General features: G+C 32.1%; 5 protein-coding genes across 5 annotated transcripts; 2 read left to right on the top strand and 3 right to left on the bottom strand. All coding sequences in view use genetic code 12, as the record gives it.

The window, feature by feature from the left end:
• Positions 1 to 40: 40 nt before the first annotated feature.
• CTRG_03183 (rRNA-processing protein) lies at positions 41 to 631 on the bottom strand (the record flags this gene model as incomplete). Its single annotated transcript, XM_002548840.1, has 1 exon — positions 41 to 631. The coding sequence occupies one exon, from the start codon at positions 629 to 631 to the stop codon at positions 41 to 43; it is 591 nt and encodes a 196-aa protein (XP_002548886.1).
• Positions 632 to 979: 348 nt separating this feature from the next.
• On the bottom strand, positions 980 to 2,635 carry CTRG_03182 (uncharacterized protein; the record flags this gene model as incomplete). The annotated part of the gene is made up of 1 exon (XM_002548839.1): positions 980 to 2,635. One exon carries the CDS (start codon positions 2,633 to 2,635, stop codon positions 980 to 982), a length of 1,656 nt encoding a protein of 551 aa, XP_002548885.1.
• A 3,717-nt stretch (positions 2,636 to 6,352) lies between these two features.
• On the top strand, positions 6,353 to 8,206 carry SDS24 (Sds24p; the record flags this gene model as incomplete). The annotated part of the gene is made up of 1 exon (XM_002548838.1): positions 6,353 to 8,206. One exon carries the CDS (start codon positions 6,353 to 6,355, stop codon positions 8,204 to 8,206), a length of 1,854 nt encoding a protein of 617 aa, XP_002548884.1.
• A 1,292-nt stretch (positions 8,207 to 9,498) lies between these two features.
• TEF2 (translation elongation factor EF-1 alpha) lies at positions 9,499 to 10,875 on the top strand (the record flags this gene model as incomplete). The annotated part of the gene is made up of 1 exon (XM_002548837.1): positions 9,499 to 10,875. The coding sequence occupies one exon, from the start codon at positions 9,499 to 9,501 to the stop codon at positions 10,873 to 10,875; it is 1,377 nt and encodes a 458-aa protein (XP_002548883.1).
• Positions 10,876 to 11,092: 217 nt separating this feature from the next.
• CTRG_03179 (uncharacterized protein) lies at positions 11,093 to 12,961 on the bottom strand (the record flags this gene model as incomplete). The annotated part of the gene is made up of 1 exon (XM_002548836.1): positions 11,093 to 12,961. The coding sequence occupies one exon, from the start codon at positions 12,959 to 12,961 to the stop codon at positions 11,093 to 11,095; it is 1,869 nt and encodes a 622-aa protein (XP_002548882.1).
• Positions 12,962 to 14,952: the final 1,991 nt, after the last annotated feature.

Raw genomic sequence — 14,952 nt, 5'->3', positions numbered from 1 at the left:
ACTCGACTATATCAAACATAACAAAATAATAATATACACCTTAAAATACATCAGGTAATCGTTCAATAACATAAGAATGTCCACCAACACTTAAAATAGGAATACCAGGGACTTTTCTAATTCTTCTTTTTAAATCAGCATCATTAGTGGCAACAATATAACATTTATGTTGCATAACTCTATGAACCAAACAATCATCTGCATAAGTACCTTTATGACTACAACTTAATCTTTGAATTCTTGGATCTTTAGCTAATTTTAATGCTATTCTATACCTACTTCCTAATTTTTCCAATTCTGCTAATACACAATCAGTTATTATTGGAATACATTTTGCCATTAAACAATCCATTAATCCTCTAATTATATCTATTTTCTTTTGAATTGAAAAATTTATAAAATTCGTATCAATTAATACTTGATATGGTGGTTTAATAGCTTCATTATATTTAAAAAATAATGCTGATGATACTTGTGGTACTGATCTTGCTAATTCTGGATCATCTTTATTATTTGAGTTCTTGTTGTTGTTGGAGGATGAGGATGAGGATGTTTGTAGACGTTGATCTTTTTTAGTATTGATTACACGTTTGACAGCAGCAAACTTTCTTGTTTTCTTTGCTTTACCCATGATGTATATATATTTCCTTTGGTTGTAAGATAATGAAGATGGTGATGATAATTATTATTATTGTTGTTGTAGTAGAAAGGAAGAAAAAAGCGATGAGTTACTTCTCAGTTAACAAAAAAAAAAGAAAATTTAGAAAAAATTTAGGTTGCCATTTTTTTTTTCTTTCTTCTAGTATGTGTTGCGAACTTTGCCAATTTAGAACAAAACTGGGCTGTCTGGGAATTACAAGTGTAAAGAAACAATAAATGATAAATGTATTAAACTAAGAAATATACAATTTTAATAACTAACTATTCATAAGAGGAGGTGGAGGACAAGGAGAAGGAGAAGGAGAAGGAGAACTATTCCTCATGTTTTGTTGGGTTTGGTATAAATCAATTGGTAGTCAAATGTACTCTTGTCAACTTCTCTACGTTTCCAACTTAATATTCGTTTATCAGCAAAATCAATTTCAAATATTCTCAACTTACGAACATAATTGTTATCTAATCTAGTGATTCCCGAATCACCAGTGATACTATTATAACATAACCATATTGAATTATCTTTCAGTTCACTTATTAAACATGCATCATTTTCATGTTCATGACCAACCCCTATCACATTATATCCACAATTTATTATATCATCATGGAATTTAACATTTGTCTTATCATCCAATCTATGCTTCTCATTATATGAACCAATAATCTTGAATTTACCCTTTGGTCTAAATTGTGGAATTGGATAATGGAAAAACAACAACTTGTAATCGTTGCTCATTTCTTTGTTGATACGATACAAGAAATTAATCTGAGAATCATCCAACAAATGACCTTCGGAATCCAACACAGTAATACTGGCCGATTGTTTGTCATTCTTGATTTGGAAATTATAATTAGTAACACCATGTAAACTATTATCTTGAGGTAAGGTATTTAAACAATTTGGTAAAGTAGACAAGAATGAAATCACGGAAAGTTTAGTTTCAGTATCTTGAATTTCATCCCCAAATGTATAAATAAAATTGATATTATTTGCCAAAATTGGTTGTAAAGATTTCAATAGTATTGATTTAAAATCGATTGATCTATGAATATCAATCAAATCCCCAGTAATAACTATCAAATCTGGTTTCTCTCGATTGATTGAATCCTCAATGAATTTCAAAGTTTTCAAATCAGAAGTACATTTTTCATCATCAACATTATCTTTATCTTTATCAGCAATGACAGTTTCACATCTTCCTAAATCTTGACCAAAATGTAAATCAGATAATTGCATCACTTTATAACGAGGATTAGAGGTATCAATCAATTGTGAATTCTTGACATTATTCAAATATTTACTAGTTTCCTGCAATTTTGCTTGTTGTTCCAAACTCATCATATTCATCGATAATATAGTATGAATGGTGTCTTTATTGGATAAATGCAAAGTGCTATGATATGGTCGGGAATCTATTAAATCATTATTTCCAAACAACACGTCAATAGATCGTAGTATAGGTAAATCACTGGCAATTGGTTGCTGGGTATTGGAGATGACAATTTTTTTATATAAAGTCAATTGATTATCGATTTTGATTTCTTCATAACTATCATCCACTTTAGTGGTTGAAATGTCAGTGATGATTTTAGTTGCTTCATCTAATGATTGATATCTAACAATCAAATAATAATCATTTTTAATTTTGGAATTATGATAATAATTCAAGTTTGGAAACAATTGAATGTAACTCTTTGGGATGTTACATTTACGATATAAATTACATTTTAACACACTGAAATCAGTAATGACACGAATGGATTTGGGATTCGACGCGATGAATTTGTTATTTTGTAATTGTTGAGTTTGAAATAATGATAAATCGGGAGATATTGGATCATTTGGTGTTAAAAGTTGAAACAATACCGTCATGGTAATGCAACTAATTATAAAGACGATTAGTTTGGTGTAATGTTTATTGATCATCTTTAAGTTATTAAGAATTGAGATACCTGATCCATTCAGTTTATTATTCATGATCTCTTGGATGGGGAGGGGACACGGCAAGGACTATAGAATGATGGTTCTTTGGGTGTGGTTTGGGAAGACCTTTGGAGTCCTGTGTATAATACTGTTTCTAATGCAAAACAATCTTTCTTTTTTTTTTTCCTTCTTTGTTCCTTATATATATTTATCTCTCTCTCTGTGTATATCCAATATCACGAGATTTATCTATCAATATGATATATTAAAGTAGATGAAGATAGATGAAAATAAAGGAAAACACACACACACACACACACTTTCCTTAGTTATCTTTTCTAAATCAAAGGATTGAGAAATCAAAATAATGAAGATGGAAAGACAATAATAAAAAAAAAAAGATTCGTTAATAGAAAAGAATTAAACAATTTTTCTTTTTTAAACTATTTAACGTGAGTGTGTTGATTAAGGCGGGATTATTGGTGTTTTTTATAAAATTTATATATTGGGATCAAAAATGACAAAAATGACAAAAAAAAAAAAAAAGAAAAAGCCTACATGGAAGAAATGTTTCAATGTATATTTTTTTTAAAGAAAAAAAATTTGCTTATTATTATTATGATTACTATTATTATTATTATAAGAATGGGTGTGTAGTAGCAATAGTTTGTAGTAATTGTTGTTGTAGTATTAGTAGTAATTAATCGTTGTATTAGATTAAGTAGTATTAATACGTTATACAGAAAATTTTAGCCCCAAAATAAAAAAAAATAGAATTTTTTTGTGTGCATGTTTTTTTTTTTTTTTGTTTTGGTTTATTAAGAAAAAAAAAAAAAATGTTTGTCAAAGTACACGACCATATTTTGTCAATTCTTGTTTAATTTTTTTTTTTTTTGGTTGATTATTTCCTCTTTGGTTTTCTCTATCATTCCCTTTCGGTTGATGGAATTGCTTTTTTTGCATTTTGCATTTTGCATTTTGCATTCTGCATTTTTTTTTCTTTCTTAAATACACGTCTTGTCATCATCGTCTAGTTAAAGCTTTGGTCTAGACCTGGTGTTGAAGACTACTAGCATTATACAATACCTTGGTATTTGTTCTTTTTAATTTAGGGTTTACAATTTTATGGATTGTTTAATTTAGTTATTATTTTTTTTATTTTGGGGAGGGCAGCCACGATCTATAAATGGAATTCTATTAATAGCTATGTGGAGGTAAAAAGCCCCCGATAAGAACAATAGAAATGGATATACAAAAAGAACGAATAATTTTAATTGTTTTTGATTTTTCAATAACGAACCACGCCCTGATATTTGATATATTTTATCACACAAGAATACATAAACGAAGAAAACCTTCCCTTGATCAACTGCTTTCTATTTGTTACATTTAAAGATGAGGGACAAAGTAAATGACTTTATGGTGTGTATATTCAATTAAAGATCAACGGTTCTTGTTAAATTGTATTCCACTATCATGCTTTACATTGCCTGCCCCGCCTGGTTCGCTGTAAAGTACATTCAAAGTTTTAAGGCTTCTTACTTTTTCATAGCAGGGTGTTGTTGTTGATGATGCATCTTCGCCTAGATCTCTAATTTTTTTAACATTGCCGTGGTATTTTACTGCTGTCGCTCTTAGCTCTCTTCTCTTCTCTTCTCTTCTCCTTCTGAAACGGGAATGTAAGATGCAAAATAGTGAACGGTTTTAGTTAAGTAATGGTTCACCCAAATTCAGTAATCATGTTGAGATACAATCAAACAATGCTTTTCTCTTTATTGTTTCTTTTTTTACTCCTTTTTGCAATCCACCATTAACGCAAAATAGAAGGACTTTTTGCTCTGAATTACTTACGTGAATGTCACAAAATTACTTTTAAAAGTTTTTCATTCTCCTCTCTCTCTATCTATCTAAAGTTTGGTTTCGCTTGTTTTGCCGTACAACGTATTTACGGGTATTTCTATAGTTGATGCTGTGATTTATTAGTAAATTTAGATGTTGATAAACACGATAATAAAGAACCTGATTGTTGCTCTTATTGCTATAGAGTCAGTTCTAAACATCCAATGAACTGTTCGTAAATTGAATTCAGGGCTAATAACAAATATCAATGAAGTTACGAATGTAACTGTTCTACAAGATCAAATAGGTGGTTATCAACTGGAGGCGCAGTTAATTCTCACAATTTATCCGGAACATCTTTGTGGATTTGTTCAATTAGTAGATTTTTGGAATATTGTATTAATTTTACTTTGAAAAATTTACCAATTTGGAATGAATTCAACAATGAAAATACACCCCAGTGGTAAAGTATCTCCTTGAAAATACTACATCATTTAATTGAATTTCCGAATTATATATCTAAAACTATACTTACAATGGAACATCATTTAAACTCCAAAACTAATGACGTTGACAATCTTGAAAATTATCTAGTCCATCACATCATGTAAATCCCAATAACAAAGTGCAACATATCCATTTAAAAATAATATCATCTAAATAAATAAGAAAATATATCTAGTTAGATAGATAGAAAATAAAAGAAAAGAGACACATTCAAACCCGTTCTCAAGTGATCCCGGATTTAAAATCTAATACACTCAATGATCAATTATAAACAAATCAAATCCTGTCGTTATATGCATCAACTATTTTTATGAATTAATCAGATGTTTTTTTTTTCTTGCTTCTTCTACTACTATTTGGTGCTGCATTAATTGATACGACGAGGGTGTCCCGGATTTTAAATCTTTTCTAGCGAAAACATGGGGGGGGGGGGGAGAGAGAACTTTGCACTGATTTGACTGATTTAGTCGAACTAGATTGTAATATAGACAACACTTGATTAATTGGCCCCACTTGACTCAGACCCACCTTGCATAAGACTAGAAATTTATACTACATTTGAGAATAAGAAAAACCATGTGCATTATGGACTAAATTATTGGAGTAAAAATCCCCCCAAAGTTTGAAAAAATCTCAATAGATATTTTTCTCCACAGTCTCGGTACGAAATGTGTGTGGGAGAGTTTTATTTGAAAATATAATCACAAACTATCATATATTGTAATTTTTCCTAAAGTTGCTTTTGATTGTTTCTATTATTATTGTAAGTTAGTTAATTGTATCATCCCCGCCAATTACATGAATGCGAATATGTAGCATTTTAATTTTCCCACAACGAACAATAAGAGGTACTAGGATCAATCAATAATAATTGAAAATTAAAAATAATTTGCCAAATAAAAAAAAAAAAATGATCAATTCCAATCACTCGGCGCTTAGCATAAAAACATGAGCAGAAAGACAGCTACATCTATCATAATAGTACAAGAAATTTTACAAACAGGCACACAAACAAACATTTACTCGTGATTGATTGGTTGTAATTCAATTTCTAATCAGTCATCTATTCAAGACTCTGGTAGATATCGCTCTTTTTAGCGCGAGTGAGTGAGCGTGGGAGTGTCATTAATGTTCTCTCTTCCTCTCTCACACACTTGCATGCCTTTAATATTTTTCTCGTCTTATATAATTATTGTGATTCGTTTGTTTGTTTGCTTTTTCTCTCTCTCCTTATTCTGTCCCAAATTAACAAAAAAAAGAACAATAATACAAAACGAAAATCAGAGAGTTTCATTACAACGACGACCAGAGAGAAAATCCAAGGCAAACAGAAAAATCCAAACCAAACAAAAAAAAAAAAAAATCGACCAACCAGACAACAGTTTTAAATAATCTATTAAAGCATTACTTATTTCAATTAGTATTATGGTTAACCCACCTCAACCGAGACAAATGCCTAAATCACCACGTATTACATCGTCGTCAGGCCCAACCCCAGTTCCATTGGGTTCTCCGCGCAGTTCACATCCACAATTGCATCATCAATCTTCAACCGCATCCAATATTTCAACCACTTCAACTACATCGACGAGTTCAACTATAGGAGGTGGAGCAGGTGGCAGTGTTAGTAGTGGCACTGGAGGTCCTACTTCATCTCCACCAGCAACCTATCTCCATCATCATCCTTCTCGTAAACCATCAATTGTTGAAATGTTGAGTTCTCCACCACCTTTGCCAACAGATCCTTTGGACTCAATCCATAATTTCAGTTTATCAAGACACGCTTCTACCAGTTCAAACAAATCATTTACTCAATCAGGATCAAATGTTATAGCGCCACCTCAACTCAGTGGTGCAGCAAATGTCGGTTTAGATTGGAGTGAAATTCCATTGACTGAATTGACCGAATCCAATAAATTGATTAGCATCCATAGCTCTCTTTCTGTACAAGCTGCTTTTGAAACGTTACTTGACAACAACTTAACTAGTGTTCCTGTATCTATTTCCAAGAATGATCCGACTGATTTAACCAATTGTTTGACATTTGATTATAGTGATTTAAACACTTATCTTTTGTTAATCATGAATAAAGTGAATTATGCCGATTTGAATGTTGAAGAGATCGGAGATGCCAAATCGAGTGCCCAAGAAAAACACGATGTTGTTATCCAAAACATTAATAAGGCGAAAAGAGGTGAAGAAGTTCCTGTTGAGTTTATCATCAAGTTGCATCCAAAGAATCCATTCATCAAGTTTAATGAAACCGACACTTTGTTTTCTGTGATGGAAACTTTAGGAAATGGAGTTCATAGAATTGCTATTGCTAATGAAGAAGGAAACAAGATCACCGGTATCTTATCTCAAAGAAGATTGATTAGATACATGTGGGAAAATGCCAGAAGATTCCCTTCATTGGACTTTTATTTGACATCTACTTTACAGGACTTGAAGATTGGATCTACAAATCCAATCACCATTTATGAAGATCAATTGTTGATTGATGCATTGCACAAGATGTTTACCGAAAGAGTTTCCTCATTGGCTGTGATTGATAGATCAAGAACATTGATTGGAAATATTTCCATTGTTGATGTCAAGAATGTCACCAGCTCCAAAAATTCACATTTATTGTTCAAATCAGTATTGAATTTCATTAGTTACAACTTATCACAAAAGGGAATTGAAGAAGGACAAGATCAATTCCCAATTTTCCATGTTAATTACCAAACTTCTTTGGGTAGAGTAATTGCCAAGTTGGTCGCTACCAAATCACATAGATTATGGATAGTTGATTCATCTCGTCAACCAAGTTCAGTTAGTAGTGCTAGTGGTCCTACAAATGGAGTAAATGTGGGTTATGGTAACCCTGCTGATGCTAATGTGACAGACAAGGCTGAAATTGCCGATAGAAACATTGATGTTGCACAACAACTGCCTGTTACTCCAACTCCTTCTACCATTGCCGCTGCCGCTGCCGCAGCAGCTTCTGCTACTGCCCCAACACAACCAGAGCCAACCTATCAAACAGGTACTGGTAAATTAGTTGGAGTTGTTACATTAACTGATATCTTGGGGTTATTTGCTACTTCTAAAGGAAGAAAAACTGATCCACTTGCAGCCAGAAATCAGAGAAGAAGAAGTTCCACCTCCACAACCAGATCATCGATTGAAAGTGCATTGAGTGCTGAAGGTATCATTCCTGGTGGATCCAATAATGGACGTCGTGGAAGTGTTGATGCTTCGAGCGATGTTTTTAGAAAATCAGTTAGTAAATCATAATAGGAAGAGTCCATTGAATCATTATAGGAATAGTATATTATACTTTTTTTTTTCTTTTTCTTTTTCTTTTTTATTTTGTTCATATTATTTATCAGCTTCTTTATTATTATCATTATTACTAGTACATACATACATGTAATTTACCGATTTACTTTCGGATACTTTGTAAGATTTTGATTTTTTTCGGGTTTTTGCTACCGCATAAACTATAGGACAAAACGTGTACGTATTTCCAGCATACAATTTAAATTTTTGTATCGTGGGCAATGTACACGACGTTAACTTTTGCGATGGATCAATGTTATGTAATCAGACAAAAAAAAAAAATTAAGGGGAGACTGAAAAATAAAATAAGAAAGATAAGGAGATGAATGGGGGAGGAAGGAGGGAGGGGGGTAGAATAAGAGAGACTTACTAGGGATATATCTATCAACTTCTCTTTGATTTATTCAATGATGTTGGACCAATGAGTCCCCAACACCGTGTTTGTTTCATCAATTGGTGTTTTTGTGAATATGTAAATGCTTCAATTAATTATTTGCTGGATGAATTGAATTTGTGATGAGGACAAACCAAAAAAAAGAGAGAGCAGAGAAGAGAAGAGAAGAGAAGAGGAGTGGCAACAAAAAAAAAAAAAAAAAAAAAAAGAATTGCCCATGCAAGATGGCAATGAAATTGGTCAATTACAGGGGGGAGGAAGAGGAAGAGGAAGACAACCAAAAGAAAGATCAAATTGACTAAATGTTGAACAGACCAAAAAAAAAGAACAACAAATAGATAAATTACAACATATTAATCTTTTGATATGTTGTTGAATATTCTAGTAAATCTAATGATCTCAATAGTGGTTATCATTCACTCTCTTCGTCCTCCTCTCTCCCCTCCTCCTCTTGCAGTATATTAAAAGCAATAAAAAAAAAAAAAAAAAGAAAATCTGCCAACACACACAAAAAAAACTTACATAGTCGTGTACCAGTGTCAATATTTCACCAGCGCAGAGAAAAGAAGATGAACAGAAAAATTTTCTCTTTGGTTTTGTCTTTGGTTTTGTATTAATCTCATTGAAAAATTTTTTCTCTCTCTCTCTCTCTCTCTCTCACTCACACACTCACTCGCATTTCGTTTGGGTTACAGCAGAAGTCAGACAGAAAAAAAAAATCGTATATAACTCTCATCAAATGCCCTAGAGAAAAATTTTTCTTCTATCCTTTTTTTTTTCTTCTTCTTCTTCTTTTCCTTTTTTCTTTTAGAAGATCTTTTTGAATTCATCAAAGATATATATTTAATCAATCATGGGTAAAGAAAAAACTCACGTTAACGTCGTTGTTATTGGTCACGTCGATTCTGGTAAATCTACTACCACCGGTCACTTGATTTACAAGTGTGGTGGTATTGACAAGAGAACCATTGAAAAATTCGAAAAAGAAGCCGCTGAATTGGGTAAAGGTTCTTTCAAATACGCTTGGGTCTTGGATAAATTGAAGGCTGAAAGAGAAAGAGGTATCACCATTGATATCGCTTTGTGGAAATTCGAAACTCCAAAATACCACGTTACCGTTATTGATGCTCCAGGTCACAGAGATTTCATCAAGAACATGATTACTGGTACTTCCCAAGCTGATTGTGCTATTTTGATTATTGCTGGTGGTACTGGTGAATTCGAAGCTGGTATTTCTAAAGATGGTCAAACCAGAGAACACGCTTTGTTGGCTTACACCTTGGGTGTCAAACAATTGATTGTTGCTGTCAACAAGATGGACTCTGTTAAATGGGACAAGAACAGATTTGAAGAAATCATCAAGGAAACCTCTAACTTCGTCAAGAAGGTTGGTTACAACCCTAAGGCTGTTCCATTCGTTCCAATCTCTGGTTGGAATGGTGACAACATGATTGAAGCTTCTACCAACTGTCCATGGTACAAGGGTTGGGAAAAAGAAACCAAGGCTGGTAAGGTTACCGGTAAGACTTTGTTGGAAGCCATTGATGCTATTGAACCACCTTCAAGACCAACTGACAAGCCATTGAGATTGCCATTGCAAGATGTTTACAAGATTGGTGGTATTGGTACTGTGCCAGTCGGTAGAGTTGAAACTGGTGTCATCAAAGCCGGTATGGTTGTTACTTTTGCCCCAGCTGGTGTTACCACTGAAGTCAAATCCGTCGAAATGCACCACGAACAATTGGCTGAAGGTGTCCCAGGTGACAATGTTGGTTTCAACGTTAAGAACGTTTCTGTTAAAGAAATTAGAAGAGGTAACGTTTGTGGTGACTCCAAGAACGATCCACCAAAGGGTTGTGACTCTTTCAACGCTCAAGTTATTGTCTTGAACCACCCAGGTCAAATCTCTGCTGGTTACTCTCCAGTCTTGGATTGTCACACTGCTCATATTGCTTGTAAATTCGACACCTTGGTTGAAAAGATTGACAGAAGAACTGGTAAGAAATTGGAAGAAAATCCAAAATTCGTCAAATCCGGTGATGCTGCTATTGTCAAGATGGTTCCAACCAAACCAATGTGTGTTGAAGCTTTCACTGACTACCCACCATTAGGTAGATTCGCTGTCAGAGATATGAGACAAACCGTTGCTGTTGGTGTCATCAAATCTGTTGAAAAATCCGACAAAGCTGGTAAAGTTACCAAAGCTGCCCAAAAAGCTGCTAAAAAATAAGCTGATTAATGAATAATTAATAAGTATTGTTTTTTTTGTTTTTAATATATATATATCTTGAAATTAGTATAAAAAAAATCTTTTTTTTTTCTTTTTTATTTATTTTATCAATAGTTTATATATATATATATATAAACTTGTAAGAGATTAGGTATATCTAACAGTGATACTACTAATAGTGCTTAATATCTTTGTTAAACAAGAAAATAAAATAAACTTATATCAGTACAGCTTGAAATCCTTTACCACTAACTACACCCATCCAATCACCTTGATTTTGTCTCCAACAAACATTATTAATTTCTAAATCTTCCGTATAAGCCAAAACAGGAGTATCAATAATCATGCCTGAATGACCATTATTACTACCATTCGTATTACCATTACTAGTTGTAGTTCCACCACCTGAGCCAGTAGTAGTAGTAGTAGTAGTAGTAGTAGTAGTATCAGTGGTATTGACAACACTATTACTATTTGGTAAATTATTAATATCCCATACTAAAGCTTGACAATCATCACCACCAGTTAATAAATAATTCGAAGTAGGATGCCATTTAATCAGATTAATCAGAGAATGATTTATACCACCTAATGAACCATCAATTGTTACTACTGGTAAACCAGGCATTCTCATATCAATAATTATAACTTGATTTGAATTAATACCAACAGTAGCTAAATGATGTTGATCAATATTTGAAGTAGATAATGTTAATAAAGCTTTTGAATTAAATGTAGAAGAATTTGGATTTCCAAGAGTTGATGAATTTGAAGAAGAAATTGGAATTGGAGGTGGTTCATAAATAATTGTTGAATGTTCTAATGATCTTAAATCAAATACTCTCATTGATCCATCATTACCAACGGATGCAAATACATTAGTTGATTTATGCATGAATTTAACATCAAAAACTTCAGAATCATGTGCAATTAATTGAGTCTTGACAGTTGCAGTATCTGTCATATCATCATTAGAACCACCATTATTAGTACCACCACTAGAAGTGGCAGTGATAGTATTTCCAGTTGTTCTTGGATGAGAACGATGTAAATCCCAAACAGTACATGTGGTATCAACACTTGAAGTGATCAAAATATTTGGATCAGTTTTATTCCAATCAAATGATGTAACTGGTGGATAAGTATTGATATCATCAACATTTTTGCTATTACCTGAACTGGAAGAGGTGGTACTATTTGATGAAGTTGTTGATGCAGCAGTATTATTAGCTAAAGTATGAGTTTGTTGTAGAGTGAATGAATCACCTCCATTATCAACAACTTTATATAATCTTAATACTTCACTTGAAGCTGCTAGTCTTTCACTTGTTGATGATCCATATTGTAACATCAGAGGATCCCATTGTAAATGAGTAACTGGATAGTCTAGATTAACATCACAAACTTTTTGAAAATAATAACCTTCACCAGAACTTAAATCATCATCTTCATAATATCCACCAGCATTATTATTATTATTATTATTATTATTATTATTACTATTACTGTTGTTATTATACATTAAAGTGGTACTACCTCCAGGACTGGCAAGATTATCAATATTATATTCATTTTCAAATTTATTCCCGTGAACAATTTCCAATTTATTCGTAAACCCTTCTTTATAAGAACCCAAAGCAATACAATCCAACTGACTATTATTCAAATAAACCCAATCACTAGCATAAAGAGGGAACTGACTAAAATAATATGAATTACGTTCCAATGGAGTTGTTGGTACAGAAACTACAGGGGAAGCAGAATGAGATATAGGACTTAAATTTCTACCAGGAATTGTTGATTGTCCAGATAATCCAAGGGAAGGAGTTTGTTGATTAACAAGCAGTTGCTGTTGTTGTATATGTTGTTGATGAGGTTGTTGTTGAGCCAGTTGTTGATAAATATTAACTTTTTGTGATCCATATAATGAAGATTGATATGTATTTGTATTAGGATTATTTGATAATGAAGCAGAAGCACTGAGGTTATTATTGGTCATGATTGTTCCATGAAATGCGGGTGATGGGTAAGTTGGTTGACCAGTTGTTATTGAACTTCTTTTAGAACTGTTATTATACCAATCCATGAAAGTATTTAATTCCAAATGAAACAAACAAAAAACAAAAATACAGAGATTCTTTTTTTTTAAAAAAAAGTAGAACAATAAAGATTTGAAATTGTAAAACTAGTTTCCTATTGGGATTTATGTTTTCAAGTTTTTTTTTTTTCTTCTCCTTCTATCGACTTTTATTTTTCAACAAAAAAAAAAAAAAAATTATGAGTATTATTTAATGAAGGATTAAAATTGAGGTACAATGCAAAGCAATGATTAATTATACAAGAAATAACAATTCTACAACTGGTATTAGTATATACCACATGACTATGATTTGATTTGATCTCTACTATACTGTGTACCAACATGCATTTTCATATTGAAACCAATTGGTTAGAATCATTGAAAAAATTATTGAATGAGGGGAGGGGGGAAATTACAGTAATCAAAATAGATATCCCAAATATGCAGGAAATTCTGATTATAGATGTTGTGAATCAAATACCAATATGATTCATCCAGATGATACTTATTATAAGGTAGTAGTCTATATCCTACAGTATATATAGACAGAGATCACAATTAACTTAATAAGATGATTGAATTCCAAGTAGAATAGTATTTATATGATTCTATTGTATACACTTGGTGATAAGGGGTCTGACTTCTTTCTTGGTAGAGTGATTACTCCTCCAAAGAAGTGAAGAATCATCTGACCTATAAGAAAAAAAAACATTATTGGCGAGTTATCTTCCTCTCTCACTACTCAATGATGAGTTCCCCGTTTCGTGTAAATCAACAAACGCTAATAAATGAACTTATTTACTGAAGTGGTGCATAGTAAATACAACTTAAATGAGACGAGAGCAACACCCCATCAATTTTAACTGACCTATACTACCAGTATATGAAATAGAATAAAACAAGATCTTGAATAATTATAAATCAGAATTGGTTATTTATTATTCTCAATATATATCAGGATAAAATAGGCTATATTTAGGTTGAAAAACATTTGTATTTTGGTTAATGGCACGTACTGAAAATTTAGAACTAGAATTATAATAAATTGTCTCCTATTGAATTGCTATAACTATCAGCACTTTTAAAATACCTTATAATAAATTATACTTCTACAATATCCTTATATTAAATCTACTATAGATTATATTCCTTATTAAAATATCTGAAATAATTACAAATTTCGTCTTTTGTATGCGGAAAAGAGATTCAAGTCATTTTTGAGGGATTTTTCGTGCGTGAACCAATTTAAAAATCACGGGAATAATGCAATCGAGTTCCTGATGAACCCCTTTGGAAACACTATATGGTTTAAAAACTGGAAATTGAATATAATAATGGTATGAAAGAAATACCAACAATATGAATATTTTAATTAATGTAGTTTCACCTAGGTCAGACACATATTTATTGAGTTATTTAAAGAAGTTGTAATTCCCGATAAAAAAAAGATACTTTGATTTTTGAAGAGTAAGGTTTGATAGATAACTCCACCAGTTTTCATTGTAGTGGCTCAAAAGTTAGTGTGACAGTATTAAACAGCGATTAAAATAATGTACTGTTGTTCAAACGACGAGAATCGAGCTAGAATCAATAGATCTAGCAAAACATGGACAACTTCATGAAATTACTTTTGTTTTAAATATAAGCAAATTAATCTTTTGTCGTCGCATTTTTGGAAATTCTCTAAAAATTACTGAGGTTTCTAATTTTCCACCTTTTGGCAACTTTTGGGCAACCTTATAATGTTGCCACTTTTTAGCAACTTAATAAGGTTTTCAGCAATCTAAAAAGAATGCTACGATTTCTCACTTTTGGTTATTTCAAAAAGACTCCCTCAACTTTATTAATTCACCTTTTTTTCCAAAATTTCGCAACAACATCAATTGACTGCTACTAGCTTTGATATTATTTTTGTTATTTGAAAGCACTAGAAAAGTAGCAAAAACAACAATATCGACAAATAATATATTGGAATAATATGAATACTTGGATAGGCT

This window comes from Candida tropicalis, assembly GCF_000006335.3.
Source record: "Candida tropicalis MYA-3404 genomic scaffold supercont3.4, whole genome shotgun sequence".
Taxonomy (NCBI): Eukaryota; Fungi; Ascomycota; class Pichiomycetes; order Serinales; family Debaryomycetaceae; genus Candida; species Candida tropicalis.
Note: the sequence above shows the minus strand (reverse complement) of the source record. Positions and strands in the feature narration are given on the sequence as shown.